The sequence below is a fragment of the Macaca nemestrina genome, chromosome 8 (genome assembly GCF_043159975.1).
Source record: "Macaca nemestrina isolate mMacNem1 chromosome 8, mMacNem.hap1, whole genome shotgun sequence".
Taxonomy (NCBI): Eukaryota; Metazoa; Chordata; class Mammalia; order Primates; family Cercopithecidae; genus Macaca; species Macaca nemestrina.
The window spans coordinates 17,511,652-17,538,871 of record NC_092132.1 but is presented as its reverse complement, the minus strand read 5'-3'; the positions used below and the strand labels follow the sequence as shown (position 1 = coordinate 17,538,871).

The window sequence follows — 27,220 nt, the reverse complement described above, 5'->3', positions numbered from 1 at the left end:
TGACAAGAGGGTTTTGCAGCTAAAACCTTTACCCACAGAATTTTATCTAATCCATTAGTGGGACATCCAAGACATTTCCACCAACCCAATAGTGCACAAGTAAAGCTAAGTGAACATTTGTTGAAAAAAAATTACTAAATATTAAGTTTACGTTGATTGAACATATATGTGCCAGGTACTATAAGCGCATTATATGCATTATCTTACTTATTCCTCCCAAGAATTCCATGAGGTAGGTACTGTTACTATCCCTGTTTTAAAGATAAAGGATGGAGGCTGAGAGAGTTTGAGTAGTACAGATTTATGGAGTAGGGACAAAAGCATTGGAACCTGATGTCCTCTCTTCTCTAACCACCACACTGCCTAGTTCAGAAAGTACGAATCTGAGGAAGAACAAGTGAATGGACAGTTAATAGGAATGGCCTATTGATTTCTTCAGGCTCTTGCTCTCAAGTGGCTAAGTGAGGGTCTCCTGACCTTCCCTGCCATCCATCTCTTCTGCTTACTTCAACTGCTTGATGTAGTTGACATCTTTCAGGAAGCCAAGGTTGGCTAATATCAACTTCAATGAAAATTTAGCTTTAGAGATGAACCAAAATGAACCACATTTTCCCAGTGATAATTCACTTAAGCTTGGCTTATGCTCTCCAGTTTCAAAATCTCCATCCTGTCCTCCTCACACTGCCTGAATTTGAATCCCTGTTCCACCATTTACTCTTTTTTTTTTTTTTTTGAGATAGTGTCACTCTGACACCCAGGCTGGAGTGCAGTGGCATGACCTTGGTTCATTGCAACCTCTGCCTCCTGGGCTCAAGTGATTCTCTTGCCTCAGCCTCCCGAGTACCTGGAACTAAAGGCATGCACCACCACACCTGGCTAATTTTTGTATTTTTAGTAGAGACTGGCTTTTGACACATTACCCAGGCTGGTCTTGAACTCCTGGCCTCAAGTGATCTGCCCACCTTGGTACCATTTATTTTTGAGTCCCAAGCAAACTCACTTTCCCACACTGCAGTTACCTCTTTTGTAAAATGTAGATAAAATAGGCACTCATCTGATTGGGTTGCTGCGGGGACTAAATGATGAACACATGTAAGTGCTTATTGGAGAGTCAAAGACTGAAAATCTCTCCATCCTTTCAGTATGTCTCTGGGACTGCATTAATAATCACACCTGGAGAGGCAGAGGTTGCAATGAGCCAAGATCGTGCCACTGCACTCCACCCTGGGCGACAGGATTGAAACTTCGTCTTAAAATAATAATAATAACACTAATCTCACCCGGAGACAGTGGCCAATATCTTAAGGCCTGGCCGGGTGCGGTGGCTCAAGCCTGTAATCCCAGCACTTTGGGAGGCCGAGACAGGCGGATCACGAGGTCAGGAGATTGAGACCATTCTGGCTAACACGGTGAAACCCCGTCTCTACTAAAAAATACAAAAAAACTAGCCAGGCGAGGTGGCGGGCGCCTGTAGTCCCAGCTACTCGGGAGGCTGAGGCAGGAGAATGGCGTGAACCCGGGAGGCGGAGCTTGCAGTGAGCTGAGATCCGGCCACTGCACTCCAGCCTGGGCAACAGAGCAAGACTCCGTCTCCAAAAAAAAAAAAAAGAAATCTCAAGGCCCTTGATGAGTGAGAGAGTGGACCAAATCACCCTTCTGCTTTCCCCTGTCCATCCCCACCCCAGGTTTCATGTTGAGATTTTACAGAGAAAAAAAAATAGTCCACTTGTAAAATAAACCAAATAAAGACTGGGCATAGTGGCTTATGCCTGTAATCCCAGCACTTTGGGAGGTCAAGGTGGGTGGATTACTTGAGCCCAAGAGTTCGAGACCAGCCTTGCCAACACAGTGAAAGCTCATCTCTACAAAAAAATGCAAAAATTAGCCAGGTGTGGTGGTGTACACCTGTAGTCCCAGCTACTCAGGAGGCTGAAGTGGGAGGATCACCTGAGCCCAGGAGGTTGAGGCTGCGTTGAGCCGTGATCATGCCACTACACTTCAGCCAGGTGACAGAGGTGAGGCCTTGTCTCAAGAAAAAAAAATAAAAATAAAATAAATCCAATAAAATGTCTGAAAACTCCTAACCTCTCAGTGTTCTGTAAGGCTCCTTTCATTGCAACTGCCAGCATCTTCAGTTCTGTGTCTTATGCATTGGGAGCCGTCTCTGCAGCTCTTCCCATCCACCCACAGCACTTTTTATTACACTGCCAGGTGTAGCCATCATTTACAGGGGAGCAGCCCTCTATTCTGATAAGGCATAAAAAATGAGCTACGGACTGATCGTCCAGCCATGTGTCCTTCTGCCTTATCTGCAAATCCCATTATCAGCAATTTTCTCAAGCCTGTTCAGGTCACTTCATTCTCTTATCCTCACCTACAAATGCTCCTATTCAGTCTTTCTTGGGCTCCTTTAGGAAAATGCACTAATAATGTACTATCTATTTTTTTTTTTTTTTTTTTTTTTTGAGACGGAGTCTCGCTCTGTCGCCCAGGCTGGAGTGCAGTGGCCGGATCTAGGCTCACTGCAAGCTCCGCCTCCCGGGTTCACGCCATTCTCCTGCCTCAGCCTCCCCAGTAGCTGGGACTACAGGCGCCCGCCACCTTGCCCGGCTAGTTTTTTGTATTTTTTAGTAGAGACGGGGTTTCACCGTGTCAGCCAGGATGGTCTCGATCTCCTGACCTCGTGATCCGCCCGCCTCGGCCTCCCAAAGTGCTGGGATTACAGGCTTGAGCCACCGCACCCGGCCACTATCTATTTTTTAATTGGCGTATCAATTAAGATATGCTTCTGTCATTTGTGCAATTATTAGATGCGTTTCCACTGTAAAAGAAACGCAGACTACAGCAATGCTGCTTTTAAAAGGATAATAAACAGTACTGACATGAGTCTGGTTAGTATAGCACACTCATATATTCCTAAGGCAGTGCAAATTACAACATCTCCTTTTTTCCTCAAGCTTTAGCAATATGAATCAAGGACTTTACGAATGCCTCTGACTCAATAATTCTGGATTCTACACTAAGGAAAGAATGCTAAATATTAAAAACAGCTTTATTCCCAAAGATGTTCATATCAGTGTTATTTACCATAGCAAATCAATGACACATTTCAAATTTTAAAAAGGAAATGATTAAATGAGGTATTTTATAATCACCTAATAGACTATTGTGCAGCCATTTAACATTTGCTTTCAATGATGCTGACAATTTTTGTAACACAATGTGAAATGGGAAAAAAGGCAGATACAAAGGAACATTTATAGCATGATTACAAATTTATAAAACAAAAACTTTCATTTAAAAGAAAGATAAGAAAATGTAAAGGCACAAAAATAAATGAATGTTATTATGGTAAATCCACAGGGCTGTGAGAAAGAATAAGGGTCCTAATTTAGACAGGAAGGTCAGGAAAGTCTCTTTGAAAATGTAGAGGATAAACAAAAATCAGCCAAGGAAAAAATTCATCAAGGAAATAGCCAGGAAAGGCCAGGTGTGGTGGTTCACGCCCATAATCCCAGCACTCAGGCAGATCACCTGAGGCCAGGAGTTTGAGACCAGCCTGGCCAACATGGTGAAACCCCATCTCCACTAAAAATACAAAAATAGCTGGGTGTGGTGGTGCATGCCTGTAGTCCCAGCTACTCAGGAAGCTGAGGCAGGAGAATCGCTTGAACCCTGGGAGGTGGAGGCTGCAGGGAGCCAAGATCATGTCACTGCACTCCAGCCTTGGTGACAGATCGAGACTCCATCTCAAATAATAATAATAATAAAATTTAAAAAGAAATAGCCAGAAAAAAATTAAATAGAAAACTTAAATATAAAAATTAAATTTTTAAATTAACCAAGGAAATAATTAATCAAGGAAAAAATAGCACGTACAAAGTTTCTGAGTCAGGAAAAACAGGATAAATAGGAATTACTGAGGTACTGACTATTAAGTGCTAACTATACATTGACAGTTGGGTCAGAACTAAAATGTCCTTGCATTGAATAGTATTCATTTTATTTGTTGACAAGAAAACTTGCAACTAAAAGTCTGAGCCTGGCATGTGATAGGAAAGGGTAGTATCAATAGTACTTATCCCCAAGGCTGTCATGGAGTAAAGCCTTGCTAGACCTAAGCACTTACAATAGGCCTGGCAAATGGCCAATAAGCGCATAGAAAGTTGCTCAGTGTTGGCAGGGCATGGTGGCTCATGCCTATAATCCCATCACTTTGGAAGGCTGAGGCAGGGCAGATTGCTTGAGCCCAGGAGTTCAATATCAGCTTAGGCAAGATGGTGAAACACTCGCTATGCAAAAAATACAACCATTAGCCATGCATGGGGGCATATGGCTGTAGTCCCAGCTGTCCCAGCTACTCAGGAGGCTGTGATGGGAGTATCAATTGCGCTCTCAAGTTCGAGGCTGCAGTGAGCTGTGACTGTGCCACTGCACTCCAACCTGGGTGACAGAAAAGACCCTGTTTCAAAAAAAATTTAAAAAAAAGAAAGGTAAGTCAAAAAGTACAGTAAGATACCACTTCACACCCACTGATATGACTATAATGAAAAAGAGAGAAAGACAGATAACAAGTATTGATAAGGATGTGGAGAAACTGAAACTTCATATACTGTTGGCAGGAATATAAAATGGTGCTGGCCGGGCACAGTGGCTCACTCTTCTAATCCCATCACTTTGGGAGGCCAAGGATCACCTGAGGTCAGGAGTCCGAGACCAGCCTTGTCATGGTGAAACCCCATCTCTACTAAAAATACAAAAAATTGGCTAGGCGTGGTGGCAGACACCTGTAATCCCAGCTACTAGGGACGCTGAGGCAGGAGAATCGCTTGAACCCAGGAGGCAGAGGTTGCAGTGAGTCTAGATTGTGCCATTGCACTCCAGCCTGGGCAACAAGAGCAAAATTCCATCTCAAAAAATAATAATTAATTAATTAATTAATTAAATGGTGCAGCCACTTTGAAAAACAATTCTGCAGTTCCTCATATGGTGAGAATAGAATTACTATATGAAGGCTGGGTGTGGTGGTTTATGCCTGTAATCCCAGCACTTTGGGAGGCCGAGGCGGGTGGATTGCTTGAGCTCAGGATTCCAAGACCAGCCTGGGCAACATGGTGAAACCCTGCCTCTACCAAAAATACCGAAAATTAGCTGGACGTGGTGGCATGCACCTATGGTCTCAGCTACACGGGAGGCTGAGGTGGGAGGACTGCCTGAGCCCAGGAGGCAAAGGTTGCAGTGAGTGGAGACTGTTCCACTGTACCACTGCACTCTAGCCTGTGCAACAGACGGAGACCCCATCTCAAAAAAAAAAAAGCAAAACTATATGATCCAGCATTTCCATCCATCAATAGATAGATAGATCCAAGATAAAAGAAACATATATTCCCACAAACATTTGTACAGAAATGGTCATAGCAGTATTATTCACAACCCCCCAAAAGTAGAAACAACCCAAATGTCCATTAATGGATGAATGGATAAATAAAATGTGATGTATCCATACAATGGAATATTATTTATCAATAAAAGCAAGTGAAGTATTGATAATGCTATACCATTATCATCCATAATCACCAAAGTTCATTATGGATGAACTTTGAAGTGATTATGCCACATTGAAGCAGCCAGGACAAAGGACCACACATTGTATGATTCCATTAATATGAAATGGCCAAAATAAGCAAACTCATAAAGACAGAAAGTAAGTTGATGTTCGCCAAGAGCTGACTATGTTGTGGGAAATGGGGAATAACTGCTAATAGGTACAGGGTTTCTTTGGAGGGAAATTAAAATGTTTTAAAATTAATTGTGGGCAGGCACCACAGCTCACACCCTCAATCCCAGCTACTCTGGAGGCTGAGGTGGGAGGATGGCTTGAGCCCAGGAGTTCAAGACCAGCGTAGGCAACATAGTGAGACCCTGTCTCTAAAAGGTTTTCTAAAACGAGCCAGGTGCATACGCCTGCAGTTCCAGATTCTCAGAAGTCAGAAGTGGGGAGGATCACTCGAGCCCAGGAGTTTGAAACCACAGTAAGCTATGATTGGGCCACTGCACACCAGTTTGGGTGATAGAACGAGACCCCTTCTCTCAAAATAAATAAGATTGTGGTGATAGCTGTACAACCCTGTGAATAACTAAAAATTGTTGAACCATGCACTTTAAGTGCATGAATTGTATGGCATGTGAACTTTATCTCAATAAGGCTGTCATTACAAAGTTAAAAAGCGAGGCAGGCGCGTGAGCACATATGTGTCTAATATTAGCTAAAATAGTATCACCATTAGTAAACAAACTTTAAAAAAAATACCTTCTTTCTGAGAATGCAATTCTTCCTTATAATCAGAACCATGAATATACCAGGAAACTTTTTAAATCAGGGAACAAATGCCTACAAAGGACAGGCACAAGCCAGAAAGGGACTATGGATGAATTAAGTGGGCTGAGCGTATGGGAGCGGTGGAGACTGGGGCAAACTGAACAGCTCCTGGCCCTTTTAAAAGAAATCAGCTGCTCCTCAACTTCCATCCACTTCTGCATGTAGGCCCAGAATTACCAAGTCTGCCTGTTGAAGGAAAAGCACAAATTCAGATTTTTAATGTGAAATCTATTGACTTGTGAGTGTTGGCACCTATTTTTAAATGTTATAAATGCTGAGAGGGCCAAAACCTGTCATCCAAGCCAACCTACCAGTAAGCAAGACTTGGTCCTCAAGCAAGTTTGCTGCCTCTGAGTACTTTAGCATGACTTTCAAAACCTTCCACCTCCACCTCGCCCTGCCTAAACCCACTTTACCCCTCACCACCTCTGCAAGAAGTTATCCAAGCTATGATGAGAGACGGAAGAATTCATACATAAATAAAGAGTCCCAAAACATTCTCAAAGATGCCAAAGTAAGGCTAGGGTGGCATGGAGAGGGAGTGGGGCATAAAGTGTTCGATTGCTAATCTAATTAGAGAGCCCTATAACAGATTCTTTGTTCAAAGACCAAATTTAATTTACAATTTTATATCCCCAATGAAGTCAGTTTTTATTAATTTCCAGCACAGTATTTGGATATACTGGCCAGAACTTCAATATGTTCGTATTTAGTGTTTAATCCTCTAATGCATTCCAATTAATTATTTCAGTTTTATGGCAAACTGTCTTCGGCCAACATCCAAGCTGGACACCCCATGCCTCTCCACCCACCCAAAAACCCAGCTCGGGAGGTGTCAATATAATGACTTAAGGAGCTGAATGGTAAAGGACAAGAGTGGAAGGAAATTGTGCCTGCAATTATGCACTAATGCTTCACCAGAGAAGCAGATGGCATTCCTTGCATAAATTATTATTTATCCTTGGAATTCCCCTCTGCCTATTACCAAATCAACCCTTGAAAAAAAGTCTTTGTTGGGTCTGTGAAGTCCCCTGGCCAGTTTCCAACGTCTGCTCCCTCCCTCACATCCCACCCTACAGAGCAGCGAGGGTAAGAATTCCAACATGGCCTACAGGCAAGGGTTTCGAAAATCGTTGACGTTCTAAATATGTATGGACGGAGGCGCACAGAGAGGAGTCCTCTTTATTTTGCAGACTGGGAATCTGGGTGCAATGACCGCAAGCAGGAAGTGTGGAGCAGAACCTCCCAGCCTCAGCTGTATCCCCAGTGATAAGGCTTGCCACGCATAGATGTCACCAGGTTGCCCACCACAGCACGGGGCTTAGGCTGAACTGTACATTCTCTCATGGAATCCTTGAATAACGATTGAGGTGGGCACTAACGCTCCACTTTGAGGAAATGAAACGAAGAAACCAGAGACTCTGAGACGAAGAAAATGGCTTTGGGTTTTTTTGTGTTTTTTGACTTTTTATTTATTTACTTATTTTGTACAGATGAGGTCTAACTTTGTTGCCCAGACTGGTCTCAAAGAGTGGTGCTTTGGATTAGGTACTATCATGATGAAAAATAAAAATAATTTTTTTTAATTTTAATTTAAAAAGAATACTGCTTTTTATTTTTTTCTCCTGACCGGGTCTCTCTCTCTATAGCCCAGACTGGAGTGTACAGTGGCACAATCTCATCCCACTGCAACCTCTGCCTCCTAGGTTCAAGTGATCTTCCCACCTCAGCCTCCTGAATAGCTGGGACTACAGGCATGTGCCGCCACACCTGGTTAATCTTTTATAGAGATGGGGTTTCACCATGTTGCCCAGGCTGGTCTTGAACTCCTGAGCTCAAGCGATCTGCCCACCTCAGCCTCCCAGAGTGCTGCAATTACAGGCGTGAGCCACCGCGCCCAGCCAGAATACTGCTAATCTTAATATCAACAAGGCAGCTACCATTTTCGAGTGCCTGCAATGTCGTTTAATCTTCAGGACAGCTCTGAGAGACAGCTATAGTTGTTGCCATTTTCTACAGATTGAGAAACTGAGGCTCAATTAAGTGAAGTAATTCTAAGGCAGCACACCCAGTCAAGCGCAGTGACAGAATTCGAACTCTGGCTTGTGAGGATTCATGAGACTGCCAAGGCTTAGCTAACCCATTTCTTCTCCTGTGCACCATCATTGCCTCATTGTCTGCCCTCATTTTCTTTCTTTTCTTTTTTTTTTTTATTTTATTTTTATTTTTTGAGATGGAGTTTCACTCTTGTTGCCCAGGCTGGAGTGCAATGGCACAATCTCAGCTCAGAGCAACCTCTGCCTCCTGGGTTCAAGGGAGTCTCCTGCCTCAGCCTCCTGAGTAACTGGGATTACAGGCATGTGCCACCACGCCCGGCTAATTTTGTATTTTTAGTAGAGACAGGGTTTCTCCGTGTTGGTCAGGCTGGTCTCGAACTGCCTACATCAGGTAATCCACCCACCTTGGCCTCCCAAAGTGCTGGGATTACAGGCGTGAGCCACCGTGCCCGGTCGCTCTGCCCTCATTTTCTCACCAAAACCAAAGTCTACTTTACAAGCACAGATATTACTAACTTGTCTTATGAAACTTTCCAGAAGAAAGAGAAAGAATATATGCTTTAGCAAGCCCCTTGGAGGACAAGGATTTGTCCATTTTTCTGTATCCACTGTCTTGACACTCATGGTGCCTTTGACCCCCCGGCATTATGCCCCCAGGAAAATGGCAAAAGTAAGAGGTAACCTCTCCTTCCTTATGTCCCTAAGGAAATTTGCCCTGGTCATCACCAGCAGCAGAGAAATAGAAAGCGCCGGGCGCCAGGCTTGACTGGGGCAGTGACAGGGCAGAGGCAACCCAGGTTATGATATCAAAAGGTTTCCAGTGCTGAATCTCATATCTGCTACTCACCATGTGAGTTTAAGCAAGTCCCTGCGACACCTCAATTTTCCCCATCTGTTAAATGAAATATTAACCTACACCTCCTAGGATTACTATGGAGATTTAAGGAGGCAATGCAGTGGGGCTTTCTAACCTTTTTAACTCACTGAGATGCATTTCCCGTATCATCCAAGTGCATACACACAGAGAGAGAGAGAGAGAGAGAGAAAAAGGATTCATAAAAGAATACTTCATCTGCAATACACTTGGATATTTTCTGTGCTAGCCCATTTTGTGAAATTGCTCATCATAATTGATTAAATTCATCTCTTTTTTGCTGTTTTTAAATTTTTATACACGTAGGGGACTCAAGTGAGGATTTCTTTCATGTATACACTGCATAGTCGTCACGTCTGCGCATTAAATGTACTCATTATCCCGAGAGTGAACATTGTTAAATTGATTTCATGATCCACTAAGGGGTCATCATTTGCCATTTGAAAACTCTGACAGTATGAGCTTCTCCCTAGCCCAGCTCCTGTTACCATCTTCCCATTCTTCCCTTCCTTCTTCAATTCAGATAGGATTTTCCTCCAGAGGGATTATAAAGTTGTAAGGAAATCGCCTGCAGGGGGTGCTGTTCCACACTTCTGTTGAAATGTGGTGTGGTTTTTATTTCGTTGCATTTGCTTTTCGGTCAATGAGGCCAATGCATCTGGACTGGCTCCCATCCTCGTCACCCTTGCTCCAACAATGTTGGGGCCCAGCTCATCAACAAGGACACCTGAACAGAGCCCTACCCATCGATGGAACCAAAGCAAGGGCAAGGAAGAGTTCTCAACCCTTCTCTCTGTATATGATTAAAACTGGATTAGGCTAGGTGTGCCTTCAGCTCGGAAGCGCCCTCTAATAGCATTCCTTCATTAAGCATTTACAGGGTGCCTACCACGTGCCAGGCACTGTGCTGGGCTCTGGAGACCACATACTCTGTGAAGGGCACCTTGAGGCTTCATGGGTGAGAACGTGAGTAACACACAATCCATACTGACCCCAGAAGCTTCTGCTCAAGGAATCAGACATTAAAAAGCACAAAAGCTATGAAGTTGTTTTTTGGGTTTTTGTTTGTTTGTTTGTTTGTTTTTGAGACGGAGTCTTGCTGTGTCACCCAGGCGGGAGTGCAGTGACACCATCTCAGCTCACGGCAACCTTCGCCACCCAGGTTCAAGCAATTCTCCTGCCTCAGCCTCCCAAGTAGCCGGGATCACAGGCATGCACCACCGTGTCTGGCTAATTTTTGTATTTTTACTAGAGAGAGGTTTCACCATGTTGGCCAGACTGGTCTCGAACTCCTGACCTCAGGTGATCTGCCCGCCTCAGCCTCCCAAAGTGATGGGATTACAGGCATGAGCCACCACATCTCTGGCCAAAACTTGAATTTTTGTTTGTTTGCTTGCTTGCTTGCTTGCTTGTTTTGAGATGGGATCTCACTCTGTCACTCAGGCTGGAGTGCAGTAGCACAGTCTTGGCTAACTGCAACATTGACAGCCTGGACTCAAGCTATCCTCTTCCTCCCACCTCAGTTTTCCAGTAGCTGGGATTACAGGCATGCGGCACTGAACCCAGCTAATTTTTTTTTTTTAATTTTTTTGTAGAGACAGGGTCTCACTATGTTGCTCAGGCTGGTCTCAAACTCCTGGACTCAAGCAATCTGCCGGCCTCGGTCTCCCAAAGTGCTGGGATTACAGGTGTGAGCCACCACGCCTGGCCAAACTTGTATTTTCTAACACAGAAGAATGAGGGGATTGTTTAAACTCTCAAAGGAAGGGGAAGGGATCATGAAAAGCTCCTACAGGATGACACTTGAGTTGGATTACTAAGGCACACGAGTAGAGATGTTAGGCTGGCAACCTGAGGGCCGACTCTGCCCACAGACACACTTTGCTTCTCCATATCATTTTTTTCCCAACACACTGCTGTTGGCTTGAAATCTCCACATAATTCTTACAGTAAGTTGCCAACATTTTAAAACCTGGATTACCACCTTCCCTGAAAAACAGGAAATATTGCCACCCATCAGCCCATATTTCAGGGTAACCACCAGAGCAGGTGCCAAATGGAAGCCACCAGATCTACACAGGCAAATGCTCTCCAGTTTACCATAGTCTCCACCACTCCCTATTGTATTCTTCGTTTACATTTCCTGCCAAACCTCTGTCAGCACCTGAGTTGGCAACCCTTGATGTGTTAGCGGAAAATGTGGATCAGAAGTTAGAAAGTTTCTAAACCTGGGTGTTGATCTACGCTTTATGCTTTGAAGGAAAACAGTTTTTCCAATGTTCAGAACAGCTCACCAAGGCAAAAAAAAAAAAAAAAAAAAAAAAAAAAAAGCTGTAGATTTCAATAGCAACCTTGTCTAGTCAGGAATAAAGGTACTACCCTGTGCCCTGGGTTTCCAGGACCACACCCCAGGAATCAGCCTCTGTGCATCATATGAATTCAGTGAAAGGAGGGAAATCCTAATGTAATGCCTTGATTCGTATTAAGTAGGAACAATGCCTGATTCTGCCTTCCTGAACTTCCAGAATTTTGCTTTTTCTGAATAGAGTGATCTGTAAAATCGCATACACTTGGAATAGTAAGTCAGTCTTGCAAGAGTTGGAGACAGGAAGGGGGTGGGTTTGGAATTGTCTCCAAACATTAGACAATCCCTTCGTGATTCTAAACCTCAACTTGACAAGCTTGTATTAGTCCACAATTTTTCACGCTTGATGAAGTGATAAAGGACATCAATTTCATGGAACTCACATGAACCACCATGAAATACTGAAACATTTAACTTAAAACAGCTCAGTACGTAACTTTCTGCTAAATCTGGGACTCACATTAACAACTGCTAACATTTGCTGAGTGGGGGCCAGGCAGCAGACTCTGTGTTAAGTGCATTACCTCATTTAATTCCTGTAACACCTTCAATAAGATAGGTGCTACAATTATAGTAGTCCCATTTTGCAGATGAGAAAAGTGAGTACAGAGAGGTCATGTGACTTGACAGATTTATCAGGTGATCATGGCAGAGTAGGTCTCCAACCAAGCTGATTCAGCAAACTGTCCTTATATTCTAATTTTTGTATAGCCAAAAACGTATTGAGAAAGTCTGCCCATTGACTTCATTCTCTTACCCAGTGTAGAGTGAGCATACATTCACTCGCATTAATTATGGGCCAGACTTGATTCCTGGCCTTTTCTTTTTTTTTCCTTGGCAGGGGCTGGTAATATTCTGTTTTATTTATTTATTTATTTCTCTCTCTCTCTCTTTTTTTTAATTACACTGTAAGTTCTGGGATACATGTGCAGAACATGCAGGTTTGTTACATAGGTATACACGTGCTGTGGTGGTTTGTTGCACCCATCAACCCGTCATCTACATTAGACATTTCTTCTAATGCTATCCCTCCCCTAGACATTTATAATCTCATGAAAAAGAGAAAAAGGAGGCCTTTCTCTGATAGCTACAAAAGGCCACAGTTAGTCTATTTTAGCCAGAGACCCCAGATTCCACCCTGAGAACAAAGGTTTATGTTTCAGAACAGCTCAATTAGATGCTTTCCAGAACTTTTTCTGGCTCCATACTTTTATGATTCTGTAAGACGATCGTGGGAAAAGGAAGAGTCCACAGAGAAACTGGGGCTTGAGCTTGGGCTGGGAGGAAAGGTGGTTCTTAGATAAATCAAGAAGAGAAGAGACAGTAAGTCTGGGGAACTGCCTGAACCAAAGTGCTGAGGTGGAAACTTGTGTGTCACTCAGAGTGGCTGTAAATAGACCTGTTTCTCTGAAGTGCAGAGTTGGTAAGAAATAGGGTAAGATAAGGAAGAGGCCAGACGCATGAGGGCTTGGAATTCCAAGCTCATAAGGAAGAACTCATTTTGGACCATGAGGGTCAACTGAAGAATTTTAAATGAAGAGGAAAATTAATCAGCATGCAAGGTTAAATGGAGTGGCAGAGACTAGGAGCTATTAGGAATCTACTGCAAGACGATTCTAACAGTTACAGGTAGTGGGTAAAAGAGGAAAGTGAGCCAATAAGGGAAACAGAAGAACGAGTTGAATATGTGGGAATATAATCAGGAGAATGTGGAGTGAATCCAGGGATTCTCAACCTGGGCGCTAGTGACATTTTGAGCCCCGCTCTCTGTTGTGGGAGCTGTCCTGTGCAATGTAAGACATTTGGCAGCACCCTTGGCCTCTACTCACTAAAAACGCCAAGTAAGGCCCCATCCCTTAGTGACAACCCAAAATATCTCCAGACATTGCCAATTGCCTCTGGCTGAGACCCACTGATTTATGGAAACCAAAAGAATAATCATTTCCAAAAGCCTGACAGCAAACAGCAACGTCCAAAAATAAAATGAGAGTGAGGCCATTGACTTCAGTGGTTGGAGGTCATGAGATACCTTCAAGAAAGCACCTTCTATAACATGAAGTCCATGCAGAAGACGTTACAGAGGAAACAAACAGCATAAAAATAAAAGCAACTGAGGGTGAGCTACTCTCAGAAAGTATGCCTTTGAAAAGAAAGTCAGAAGCCATAGCTTGGTCCCTAAAAGAATAGGTTCCTATTCTACTGACTTCCTATGAAGATCAAATTGTAAAAAGCAAAAGTTTCTCTCCGAGGGTTTCCTTTGCAGTGACCTGTAGGTCCAACCATGCAAGAGCTCATCGCGGGGACATATGTTGCCCAAAAGGACCATAGCAAAGACAGGCCAGTGAGCCAAAGTGTGGAAACTTTTGAGACTGGCTTGAGCTTGGCACTTATAGAACAATAAACCAAGCCTTTGAAGAGGTTCAACAAAGGAACCATTTGTCCACTCTGGTAGCTACAAAGTAAGGCAGGATTGCAGCAAAGAACAAAAAAATAAAAGAAGGCCAAGCTGAAGATGTGACCAGAGTTTACTAGGTCCATCCTGAGACCTTCTGCTGGGGTCTGAGATCTAGAAGACAGTGAATAAGGAAACAAACCCAAAACTCAATGCAACACGGGATATGGAAGCTCTCAGGCCTTACGTTGAAAACATCTACTATTTTTTTTTTCTCAGCTGCTTTAATGAATGCAGTATACTGCATTCATTAAAAGCCAGGAGGGGAAGGAACAACACTAACCAAAAAACATGCATTCTTGAAAATGCACAGATTTTCATCACTGCCATTTTTGTTATCATTCCTATGAAATAGTGATGCCGAATATCATTTTCTCATCTGCTGAAGAGCTTTCCTGTGTTCCTCTCATTGGAACACATGGTTGGCATTAAAATGCTTGTGAGACCTTCTCTTTCTTTAACATTCCCTGGCTAGCTTGGTTTTTAATCTAACAGCCCTTCTTTCAAAATGATCTTTCCACTGGAGATAGATATTTATCATTCTCTTCCTTCACCTCACCTCTTGACAGGCTGCACGTGACTTAAAGAAATTTTTAAAATAACAGCTCAGTCAGCCACCCTGAGGGGCTTCAGTCTCACCCCCAAGTTCGCTGGCTTTTTCATCACTATGTCCAGTTGCTTTCCATATTATTAACTGCTCTTATCACTAGAGGACCAACTCAGTAGGAAATTTTTTGAGAGGTGGGGACAGAGATATTCAAAGAAGGTGTTGGGGTTAGGGGAAACTGGTGTTATTTTATATAAGTCACACATTCTGAATCTCCCCTTTTGTGTCTCTGGGGAGAAACGAGAAAGTTTGATCAAATTGCTCATTCTTTCTGCACTTCTTTCTTTTTTCCTAAGTATAAAAATGAAATGATTACTACTGTGAGACTATGTGATTGTGAGAATGAATTATTCTTTTTATTTTTATTTATTTATTTATTTTTTTTTTTTGAGACAGAGTCTCGCTCTGTCACCCAGGCTGGAGTGCAATGCCACAATCTCAGCTCACTGCAACCTCTGCCTCCCGGGTTCAAGAGATTCTCCTGCCTCAACCCCCTGAGTAGCTGGGATTACAGGCGTGCTCCACCAACCCCCGGCTAATTTTTGTATTTTTAGTGGAGCCAGGGTTTCACCACGTTGGTCAGGTTGTTCTCAAACTCCTGACCTCATGATCTGCCCGCCTCGGCCTCACAAAGTGCTGGGATTACAGGCATGAGCCACCGTGCACAGCCAAGAATGAATGATTCTTATTTGTACCTTCCTATGTGAACAAATGTTTCCCCTAGCGACACACTAGTCTCTTCCCTTCCGTGAGGCCGCCCCATCAGACTGTTGACCTGAAGTCCGAACCTCGGCCCTCCAGGAGACCTGCCTTTTCTTAGAAGCCCAAACCACTCAATAGCAGCTCCAAATAAGAGGGGGCACCAACACAAACGAGTGCTGCTAGAGCAACAAGCAAGGGGCAATCAGTCAGAAGACACTTTCCATGGTCTTCCAAAAAACAAATTGGAGGTGAAAGACCAAGGGTGTCCCTAAAATGTCTTCATAAAAGATAAACTTCATCAACTACCTCTGACTGGTCAGGATTAAGAACCACTTTCAGGCCAAGTGTTCACGCCTCTAACCCCATCTACTCAGGAGGCTGAGGCAGAAGGATTGCTTGAGGCCAGAAGATTTCTTGAGGCCAGGAGCTCGAGACCAAGCCTGGGCAACACAGTGAGATCTCATCTCTACCAAAAATGTATCTCTATTTTAAAAAAAGAAGAAGAAGGAGAAGAGACTGGGTGTGGTGGCTCATGCCTTTGGAAGGCTGAGGCAGGAGAATCACTTAAGCTGAGACAGGAGAATCACCTGAGTCCAGGAGTTTGAGACCAGCCTGGACAACATAGTGAGACTCCCATCTCTGCAAAAAAAAAAAACAAATACAAACTTAGCCAAGTGTGGGGTTTGTGTCTGTAGACCCAGCTACTCAGGAGGCTCAGGTAGGAGAATCACCTGAGCCCAGGGAGATCAAGGCTGCAATGAGCCATGATCGTTCCACTGCATTCCAGCCTGGGCTATGGGGTGAGACCCTGTCTTTAAATTTAAAAAAAAAAAAAAAAAATTAAGAGGAAACACTCTTTCTTTTCTTTTCTTTTCTTTCTTTCTTTCTTTTTTTTTTTTTTTTTTTTTAGAGATGGCATGTCACCACATTGCCCAGGCTGTTGTCAAACTCCTGGCCTCAAATGATCCTCCCACTTGTGTCTCCCAAAGTGCTGGGACTACAAGCATAAGCCACCACACACGGCCTTTTCCTTTCTTTTTCTATTTCTCAATGGATTTTTCCAATGGACATGTATCACTTTGGTAATCATATATACCAGTTGTAATCTCAGCCATTTTTCAACCCAGCAAATATCTATTCTAGGTCAAATATGTCTCAAATATTACTAAAAGAAAATCAGTTATGTCCTTTAACCTGGCTGAGGTCTGACTTTGTTTTCTCTCCTGTGAAAATGGAGATGACACAAAACAACTCCAAGTTGTGACTTGAAAGTAACACCTCAGGTGATGTCACCAGCCTGGGGGAGAGTGAGGTTGAGTCCTGAACCCACAGGCATTACATCTGCCTGGGGTTCACATACCCTACACTGAACTGGCATAATTTGAGAGTCAGATCTGAAGATATGGTATATCTGCCATCTTTAGCAACTTTCAAACACTACCCTATGAGGTCAAGCTGGACCTACTTTTGGTTTTGTGATTGTTGTTTGTTTGTTGTTGAGGGTTTTCTTTGAGGTTGCGGGGGAGTGTGTGCCCCTGTGGAGAGCACTCATTTAGCTTCAATTAGAGTAATGCCAAAAGTGCCAGATTCCTGGGAAATCAGCCTACAAGGCTCCTGCAGGAAGGACCCGCCACTGCCAGCAGTCCTGAGGGCATCTAAGTGATCGGACACCATCAGGGATCCTTTGCCCAGTAAAAACCTACTTGACCAGGGACACATGCCAGGTAAATTTCCTTCACATTTACTTCAACCTTACTGCATACTCATTGTAGTATTAAAACTTTTAATCAAATGGTCCTATTCCTTCACACTTTTTTCTATGAGATCTCAAATACCCCTTCTTGCTATTAAAACAACCACTTATTATTCACGAGCCCAATATTTTAAAAGTAAAAATAATAAACCAAGGCCAGGAGCAGTGACTCACACTTGTATTCCCAGCACTTTCAGAGGCAAAGGCCGAAGGATCGCTTTAACCCGGGAGTTCAAGACCAACCAGGGCAACATGACCAGACTGCCTCTCTACAAAAAGTTTAAAAAATTAACCGGGTGTGGTGGCGCACTGTACTCCTAGCTACTGGGCTGGGGTATCAGGCTGAGGTGGAAGGGTCGCTTTGAGCCTGGGAGATCAAGGTTGCAGTGAGCTTTGATTGTGCCACTGCACTCCAGCCTGGGTGACAGAAGGAGACCCTGTCTCAAAAATAATAATAACTATTATTAATAATTAATAATAGGCAAAATCAAATACCCATCACCTTCTGCCGTGCCTCCCCTTTCCCCTATAAATCCAGTGTCTTGCTTTCAAATTTGGTGGTTAAAAAAGATGATGAGTTTCTAAGACGTGGGGGCTAAAGCTTGTTTGGCTGTTTTAGGGTTTGTTGGAATATTTTTTCGTCTGTGTACTTGTGAATTATTTCACGTTTGCCATAACCGTTTCTCCACAGGGCGATGTTCATTAGCAATAAGTAGTGATAGGTTAATTTTCACCATCTCTTACGCGGTTGAATCGTCACCTCTGAACCACTTTTTCCTCCAATAACTCCTCTTTCTTCGGCCCTTCTGCAGCCAACCTGAAAGAATAACAAGGAGGTGGCTGGAAACTTGTTTTAAGGAACCAACTGTCCTTCCCCCGCTGGAAACCTTGCACCTCGGACGCCCCTACTCCTGCCCCCACCTGACCCCCGCCCTCGTTGACATCCAGGCGCGGTGATCTTTGCTGCCAGTAGAGGGCACACTTACTTTACTTTCGCAAACCTGAACGCGGGTACAGCCCAGAGAGGGGGCGGAGGGAAAGACGCTTTGCAGCAAAATCGAGCCTAGCGATTGGTTGCTCCCCGGCGTTTGCGGCAAAGGCCTAGAGGCAGAAGTAATTTACAATCCTTAAAGCTGAATTGTGCAGTGCGTCGGATTTGGGGGAAGCTACTATAGTCACTTAACACTAGAACGCTGAGCTGCAAACTCAACGGGTAATAACCCATCTTGAAAAACGTACATGCTATACGCGCACCCCTTTCCGCCGAATTGTTGTCTCTTTTGGAGGTGGTGGAGGGAGAGAAAAGTTTACTTAAAATGCATTTGGGTGAGGGCCCAAGGATGAGAAGAATGTTTTTTGTTTTTCATGCCGTGGAATAACACAAAATAAAAAATCCCGAGGGAATATGCATTATATATTAAATATAGATCATTTCAGGGAACAAACAAATCATGTGTCGGGCTGGGCAACTAGCTAAGTCGAAGTGTGAATAAAATGTGAATACATGTTTGCGGATTACATACAATGCACTTTCACTAGTATTCAGAAAAAAAATTGAGTCAGTGAACTAGGAAATTCATGCCTGGAAGGCAGCCAAATTTTAATTAGCTCAAGACCCCCTCTCTCCCCCCAAAAAAAGGCACGGAAGTAATACTCCTCTTCTTTGATCAGAATCGATGCATTTTTTTGTGCATGACCACGTTTCCAATAATAAAAAGGGAAAGAGGACCTAGAAAGGAATTAAACGTCCAGTTTGTCCGGGGAGGAAAGAGTTAACGGTTTTTTTCACAAGGGTCTCTGCTGACTCCCCCTGCTCGGTCCACAAGTTCTCCACTTGCCCCTTTTAGGAAGTCCGGTCCCGCGGTTCGGGTCCCCCCTGCCCCTCCCATATTCTCCTGTCTAGCGCCTTTGATTTCTCCCAAACCCAGGAGCCCGAGACTGGTGCAAACCGGCGCCACAGGGCGCAAAGAGGATTTGTCTCTTCTGAAACCTGGCTGAGAAATTGGGAACTCCGTGTGAGCGGCGCGGGGGTGGGACGGTGGGGTACAGGCTGGCAGAGAGCAGGCAACCTCCCTCCCGCCCTAGTCCAGCTCTGGAACAGGCAGACACATCTCAGGGCTAAACAGACGCCTCCCGCACGGGGCCCCACGGAAGCCAGAGCAGGCGGGGCAGGAGGGGCGGTATCTGCTGCTTTGGCAGCAAATTGGGGGACTCAGTCTGGATGGAAGGTATCCAATCCAGATAGCTGTGCATACATAATGCATAATGCATGACACCCCCCAACAAATGCAATGGGAGTTTATTCATAACGTGCTCTCCAAGTATACGTGGCAATGCTTTGCTGAGTTATTTTAATCATTCTAGGCATCGTTTTCCTCCTTATGCCTCTATCATTCCTCCCTATCTACACTAACATCCCACGCTCTGAACTCGTGCCCATTAATACCCTTCTTTCCTCCACTCTCCCTGGGACTCTTGATCAAAGCGCGGCCCTTTCCCCAGCCTTAGCGAGGCGCCCTACCGCCTGGTACGCGCGTGGCGTGGCAGTGGGCGCGCAGTGTGTTCGCGGTGTGAAGGGCAGCTGTTTCGCCTGCGATGATTTAAACTCACAGGACAAGGATGCGGTTTGTCAAACAGTGCTGCTACGGAGGAGCAGCAGAGAAAGCGAGAGGGTTTGAGCAGGAGCAAAAGAAAATGGTAGGCGCGCGCAGTTAATTCATGCGGCTCTCTTACTCTGTTTACATCCGAGAGCTAGAGTGCTCGGCTGCCGGGCTGAGTCTCCTCCCCACCCTCCCCACTCTCCTCAGAAGCGCCCCTCCCGGGTTCCCAAAGCAGAGGGCGTGGGGGAAAAGAAAAAAGATCCTCTCTCGCAAATCTCCGCCCACAAGCCCTTTATAATGCGAGGGTCTGCGCGGCGGAGGACCCCCGAGCTGTGCTGCTCGCGGCCGCCACTGCCGGGTCCCGGCAGTCCCTGGCTCCCCTCCTGCCTCGAGAAGGGCAGGGCTTCTCAGAGGCTTGGCGGGAAAAAGAACGGAGGGAGGGATCGCGCTGAGGTATAAAAGCCGGTTTTCGGGGCTTTATCTAACTCGCTGTAGTAATTCCAGCGAGAGGCAGAGGGAGCGAGCGGGCGGGCCGGCGAGGGTGGAAGATCCGGGCGAGCAGAGCTGCACCTCGGGCGTCGTGGGAAGGGAGATACGGAGCGAAAAGGGGGCTTCGCCTCCGGCCCAGCCCTCCCGCTGACCCCCCAGACAGCGGTCCGCAACCCTTGCCGCATCCACGAAACTTTGCCCATAGCAGGGGGCGGGCACTTTGCACTGGAACTTACAACACCCTAGCAAGGACGCTACTCTCCCGACGCGGGGAGGCTATTCTGCCTATTTGGGGACACTTCCCCGCCGCTGCCAGGACCCGCTCCTCTGAAAGGCTCTCCTTGCCTCTGTTTGGACGCTGGATTTTTTTCCGGTAGTGGAAAACCAGGTAAGCACCGAGGTCCATTTGTCTTTTAATTTATTTTTGTATCGCTTTAATGCTAAGATGAGTCGAATGCCGAAATAGGGTGTCTTTTCTCCCATTCCTGCGCTATTGACACTTTTCTCAGAGTAGTTGTGGTAGCTTGGGCTGGGGTGGGGGGTTAATCCAGAACTGGATCGGGATAAAGTGACTTGTCAAGATGGGAGAGGAGACGGCAGAGGGAAAACGGGAATGGTTTTTAAGACTAGGCTTTCGAGATTTCTGCCTCATGAATATATTCACGCTGACTCCCGGCCGGTCGGACATTCCTGCTTTATTGGGTTAATTGCTGGCTGAGTTTTGGGGGGCTGGGGGTTGCTTTGCGGTGGGCAGAAAGCCCCTTGCCTCCTGACCTCCTTGGAGTAGGGACCGCATATTGCCTGTGTGAGCCAGAGAGCTCCGCAGCCGCTGACTTTTCCCCGTCTCCGGGAGGGCATTTAAATTTCGGCTCACTGCATTTCTGACAGCCGGAGACGGACACTGCGGCGCGTCCCACCCGCCTGTCCCCGCGGCGATTCCAACTCGCCCTGATCCTTTTAAGGAGTTGGCAGTTGGCTTTTTAAAAAGCAATAATACAAATTAAAACCTGGGAAGCCAGAGATGTTAGGATGTGGTGTTGGGGAGGCACAGACAGGGGAAAAGGGAGGCGGAGATGTGTCCGATTCTCCTGGAATCGTTGACTTGGAAAAACCAGGGCAAATCTCCGCACCCAGCCCGGACTCGCCTGCCGCGGCCGCCCTCGGGTGTCCTCGCGCCCCTGAGATGCGGTGGAACTGCGAGGAGCGGGGCTCTAGGCTGTTCCAGAACAGCTGCTACCCTTGGTGGGGTGGCTCCGGGCGAGGTATCGCAGCAGGGTCTCTGGCGCAGTTGCGTCGCCGTATTGAGTGCGAAGGGAGGTGCCCCTGTTATTATTTGACACCCCCCTTGTATTTATGGAGGGGTGTTAAAGCCCGCGGCTGAGCTCGCCACTCCAGCCGGCGAGAGAAGAGAAGAAAAGCCGGCAAATGAAGGAGTGTTTGTGGGGGGGCGGGGGGGACGGGGGGACTGGGGGTAGGGACGGGGCGGTGGAAAGGGGAGGTTGGGAGGGGCTGCGGCGCCGGCGGGGGTAGGAGCGCAGCGAGGGCGCGAGTGGGAACAGCCGCCGCGGAGGGGCCCCGGCGCGGGAGCGGGGTGCACGCAGCCGCTAGCGCCGAGGCGCCTCTCGCCTTCTCCTTCAGGTGGCGCAAAACTTTGTGCCTTGGGTTTTGGCAAATTGTATTCCTCACCGCTACCTCCCGCGGCCTCTTAAGGGGGCCAAGGCCGGTTTCGAGTCCTCTGCCGCTGCGTGGCCGACTCCCGGGCTTTACGCTCCCGGCTCTCGGGGGCGGGGGCTCGGCGGGCACCAAGCCGCTGGTTCACTAAGTGCGTGTCCGAGATAGTAGGGGACTGCCCAAAGGAGATGAAAGGGTGCCCCCCTTTTTCCCCCACCAAGACCACCCGACCGCTTTAGGGGATAGTTCTGCAAGGGGAGTGGTTCGGCACTGTGGCGCGCACTGCGCGCTGCGCCAGGTTTCTGCGCCAAGAGCCCTTTAACTCAAGACTGCCGCCCGCTTTGTGTGCCCCCTCCAGCAGCCTCCCGCGACGATGCCCCTCAACGTTAGCTTCACCAACAGGAACTATGACCTCGACTACGACTCGGTGCAGCCGTATTTCTACTGCGACGAGGAGGAGAACTTCTACCAGCAGCAACAGCAGAGCGAGCTGCAGCCGCCGGCGCCCAGCGAGGATATCTGGAAGAAATTCGAGCTGCTGCCCACCCCGCCCCTGTCCCCTAGCCGCCGCTCCGGGCTCTGCTCGCCCTCCTACGTTGCGGTCACGCCCTTCTCCCCTCGGGGAGACAACGACGGCGGTGGCGGGAGCTTCTCCACGGCCGACCAGCTGGAGATGGTGACCGAGCTGCTGGGAGGAGACATGGTGAACCAGAGCTTCATCTGCGACCCGGACGACGAGACCTTCATCAAAAATATCATCATCCAGGACTGTATGTGGAGCGGCTTCTCGGCCGCCGCCAAGCTCGTCTCAGAGAAGCTAGCCTCTTACCAGGCTGCGCGCAAAGACAGCGGCAGCCCGAACCCTGCCCGCGGCCACAGCGTCTGCTCCACCTCCAGCTTGTACCTGCAGGATCTGAGCGCCGCCGCCTCGGAGTGCATCGACCCCTCAGTGGTCTTTCCCTACCCTCTCAACGACAGCAGCTCGCCCAAGTCCTGCGCCTCACCGGACTCCAGCGCCTTCTCACCGTCCTCGGATTCTCTGCTCTCCTCGACGGAGTCCTCCCCGCAGGCCAGCCCAGAGCCCCTGGTACTCCATGAGGAGACACCGCCCACCACCAGCAGCGACTCTGGTAAGTGAAGCCCGCCCAGGCCTGTCAAAAGTGGGGGCTGGATAGCTTTCCCATTTCCATTGGCAGCTTATTCAACGGGCCCCTCTTACTAGAAGGGAGAGAGAGCAGATCTGCAGAGATTCACCTCTGAAACCTTGGGCTTTAGCGTTTCCTCCCATCCCTTATCCTTAGACCGCCCTTGTTGCTAACCCCCCTCCCCCTTTGTCTCCCACACCTCAGGAATTTCATTTAGGTTTTTAAACCTTCTGGCTTATCTTACAACTCAAGCCACTTCTTCTTACCTCCCGTTAGCATTTTAATTGCCCAGGGGTGGGGTGGGGGGGGAGAGTGTGAATGAGGATAAGAGAGGATTGATTTCTGAGAGAGTGAATGAATTGCTTCCCTCTTAACTTCCGAGAAGTGGTGGGATTTAATGAACTATCTACAAAAATGAGGGGCTGTGTTTAGAGGCCAGGCAGGGTCTGCCTGAGTGCGGGAGCCAGTGAACTTCCTCAAGAGTGGGTGGGCTGAGGAGCTGGGATCTTCTCAGCCTGTTTTGAACATTGAAAAGCAAATCCTTGCCAAAGTTGGACTTTTTTTTTTTTTTCCTTCCCCCACCCTCTTGGACTTACGGCAAAACTGCAATTTTTTTTTTCTTTTTCATTTCCAGTAAAATAGGGAGTTGCTAAAGTCATACCAAGCAATTTGTAGCTATCATTTGCAACACCTGAAGTGTTCTTGGTAAAGTACCTTAAAAATAGGAGGTGCTTGGGAATGTGCTTTGCTTTGGGTGTGTCCAAAGCCTCATTAAGTCTTAGGTAAGAATTGGCATCAATGTCATATCCTGGGAAATTGTAGTTTTCTTGTCTGTGCCATAACCCAGCTGTCCTTCTCCCTTTATGAGACTCTTACCTTCATAGTGAGAGAAGTAAGAGTGGCTGGCTAGATTGGTTCTTTTTTTTTTTCTTTCTTTCTTTTTTTCTTTTTTAAGACGGAGTCTCACTCTGTCACCAGGCTGGAGTGCAGTGGTGCAATCAACCTCCAACTCCCTGGTTCAAGAGATTCTCCGCCTCAGCCTCCCAAGTAGCTGGGACTACAGGTGTGCACCACCATGCCAGGCTAATTTTTATATTTTTAGTAGAGATGGAGTTTCACCATGTTGGCCAGGATGGTCTCTGTCTCCTGACCTCATGATCCACCCACCTCAGCCTCCCAAAGTGCTGGGATTATAGCCACAGTGCCCGGCCTAGATTTGGCTCTTTGTGGAGATAATTTTGTCCAGAGATCTTTCTAACATATTAATGCCTTGTATTTGTACAGCGTTAATCTAGTAATTGATTATTTTAATGGAAACTTGCTGAGTGATTTTTATTTCCTTTCTTAAAGAGGAGGAACAAGAAGAGGAGGAAGAAATCGATGTTGTTTCTGTGGAAAAGAGGCAGGCCCCTGGCAAAAGGTCAGAGTCAGGATCACCTTCTGCTGGAGGCCACAGCAAACCTCCTCACAGCCCACTGGTCCTCAAGAGGTGCCACGTCTCCACACATCAGCACAACTACGCGGCGCCTCCCTCCACTCGGAAGGACTATCCTGCTGCCAAGAGGGTCAAGTTGGACAGTGTCAGAGTCCTGAGACAGATCAGCAACAACCGAAAATGCACCAGCCCCAGGTCCTCGGACACCGAGGAGAATGACAAGAGGCGAACACACAACGTCTTGGAGCGCCAGAGGAGGAACGAGCTAAAACGGAGCTTTTTTGCCCTGCGTGACCAGATCCCGGAGTTGGAAAACAATGAAAAGGCCCCCAAGGTAGTTATCCTTAAAAAAGCCACAGCATACATCCTGTCCGTCCAAGCAGAGGAGCAAAAGCTCATTTCTGAAAAGGATTTGTTGCGGAAACGACGAGAACAGTTGAAACACAAACTTGAACAGCTACGGAACTCTTGTGCATAAGGAAAAGGAAGGAAAAAGATTCTTTCTAACAGAGCTGGTCCCAATCAGTCACCTATGAACTTGTTTCAAATGCATGATCAAATGCAACCTCACAACCTTGGCTGAGTCTTGAGACTGAAAGATTTAGCCATGATGTAAACTGCCTCAAATTGGACTTTGGGCATAAAAGAACTTTTTTATGCTTACCATCATTTTTTTTTTTTTTCTTTAACAGATTTGTATTTAAGAATTGTTTTTAAAAAATTTTAAGATTTACACAATTTTTCTCTGTAAATATTGCCATTAAATGTAAATAACTTTAATAAAATGTTTATAGCAGCCACACGGAATTTCAGTCCTACTATATAGTACCTAGTATTACAGGTACTATAAACTCTAATTTTTTTTTTATTTAAGTACATTTTGCTTTTTAAAGTTGATTTTTTTTTCTATTGTTTTTAGAAAAAAATAAAATAACTGGCAAATATATCATTGAGCCAAATCTTAAGTCGTGAGTGTTTTGTTTCATTTCTTCCCCCTCCCAACCACCACCATCCCTGTTTGTTTTCATCAATTGGTCCTTCAGAGGGTGGTCTTAAGAAAGGCAAGAGTTTTCCTCTGTTGAAATGGGTCTGGGGGCCTTAAGGTCTTTAAGTTCTCAGAGGTTCTAAGATGTTTCCTGGAGATTATGATAAGAGCCAGAGTTGACAGTTAGAAGGAATGGCAGAAGGCGGGTGAGAAGGTGAAAGGTAGGCAAAAGAGATACAAGAGGTCAAAGATAACAGTTAAGTACACAAAGAGGCGTAAGGACTGGTGAGTTGGGAGGAAGGTGAGGAAGAAACTTGTTACTTTAGTTAACCAGTGCCAGTCCCCTGCTCACTCCAAACCCAGGAATTCTGCCCAGTGAGACAGTTGATGGGGACAGGGCGGGAACCAGCTTCTGCTGCCTTCACAACCAGGTGCCAGTCCCATCCTTGGGTTATCTCCTAAACCCCAAAGGATCTCTGGGAGGAATGCTACTATTAACCCTATTTCACAAACAAGGAAATAGAAGAGCTCAAAGGGGTTATGTAACTTATCTGTAGCCACGCAGGTAATACAAAGCAGCAATCCGGACCCATTCTGTTCAAAACACTTACCCCTTCACTATCATGCCTTGGTTCATCTGGGTCTAATGTGCTGAGATCAAGAAGGTTTGGGGCTTGATGGATGGACTCAAGTCATAACAATGTTAAGCTCTATTTGTGTCCTAAGCATTTTATTCCTAACTCTACATCAACCCCATGAAGGAGATACTCTTGATTTCCCCATATTAGAAGTAGAGAGGGAAGCTGAGGCACAGAAAGACTCATCCACATGCCCAAGATTCACTGATAGGGAAGAGTAGAAGTGAGATTCGAAGCCAGGCTGTTTACTCCTAACCTGTCCAAGCCACCTCTCAAAGGACAGTAGGAATCAGCTGGCTGCTTGTGAGTAAAGGAGTTACAGTCCAGTGGGTTATGTATTTTAAGTCTAACATCTAAGCCTGGTCAGGCATCAGTTCCCCTTTTTTTGTTGTTTATTTTGTTTTTATTTTGTTGTTCATTGTTTAATTTTTCCTTTCACAATGAAAAGGTCAACACTTTGAATCCTACCTTAGCCATTTGTTGAATCAGATTCACGATGGCGCCTGGGAAGAAGCCAGTTCAGATTATAAAATAAAACATTTATTCTTTGTTGTGGGAGTCATTATTTTAGAAACTACAAACTCTCCTTGCTTCCATCCTCTTTCTCATATTCAAGACACATGCTCATCCTGAGTCCTTGAAACGGTATTTTTGAACATGTGTGTTAATTATAAGCCTCTGAAAACCTATGGCCCACACCATAAATGATGTTGATTATATAGGTAAATGAAAGATACTATTGCTGTTCTCATTACCTCATTGTCTCAGTCTCAAAGTAGATCTTCAGCTCCCTGTGCTTCGGGATTTTAATCTACCACCACCCATCAATCAATAAATAATTACTGTCTTTGACTCTGACTCCTAGAATAATCTATTCAAGACCTTAATGTCTTTTTCTTCATTCTTCTTTTGAGTCCTAAGTACCGCCATTACAGATTCAAATTGGCAAGCTGTGTAGGTGAAACTCAAAGGGAGATGCAATCCACAGAAGTTGAGTAGTTCAAAGTGTTACAAAAGCGAGGCGCTCTTAAACAGCTCAGTCTTTGCCCCTTTGTGGCCCAGGGCTGG

At 45.9% G+C, this 27,220-nt stretch overlaps 1 protein-coding gene across 3 annotated transcripts; it reads left to right on the top strand.

Annotated features, from left to right (window-relative positions):
* Window positions 1–19,483: 19,483 nt before the first annotated feature.
* On the top strand, window positions 19,484–27,005 carry LOC105492792 (MYC proto-oncogene, bHLH transcription factor). 3 transcript variants are annotated; one of them, XM_011760045.3, is made up of 3 exons: window positions 19,484–20,666; window positions 22,311–23,079; window positions 24,445–27,005. In XM_011760045.3, the coding sequence occupies exons 2-3, from the start codon at window positions 22,323–22,325 to the stop codon at window positions 25,005–25,007; spliced, it is 1,320 nt and encodes a 439-aa protein (XP_011758347.1). In that variant the 5' UTR covers window positions 19,484–20,666; window positions 22,311–22,322; the 3' UTR covers window positions 25,008–27,005. The 3 variants fall into 3 exon arrangements, with proteins under 3 accessions (XP_011758347.1, XP_011758345.1, XP_011758346.1); XM_011760043.3 differs by having other exon boundaries at window positions 19,794–19,886; window positions 24,445–25,495; XM_011760044.3 differs by having other exon boundaries at window positions 20,156–20,666; window positions 22,308–23,079.
* Window positions 27,006–27,220: the final 215 nt, after the last annotated feature.

Bases quoted from the DNA above. Each gene is read 5' to 3' on its own strand.
- LOC105492792 (XM_011760043.3), top strand. From the start codon at position 19,809: ATGCGGTTTGTCAAACAGTGCTGCTACGGAGGAGCAGCAGAGAAAGCG. The intron at 19,887-22,310 runs GTAGGCGCGCGC...CCCCTCCAGCAG, and splicing joins AGCAGGAGCAAAAGAAAATG to CCTCCCGCGACGATGCCCCT. The intron at 23,080-24,444 runs GTAAGTGAAGCC...CCTTTCTTAAAG, and splicing joins CACCACCAGCAGCGACTCTG to AGGAGGAACAAGAAGAGGAG.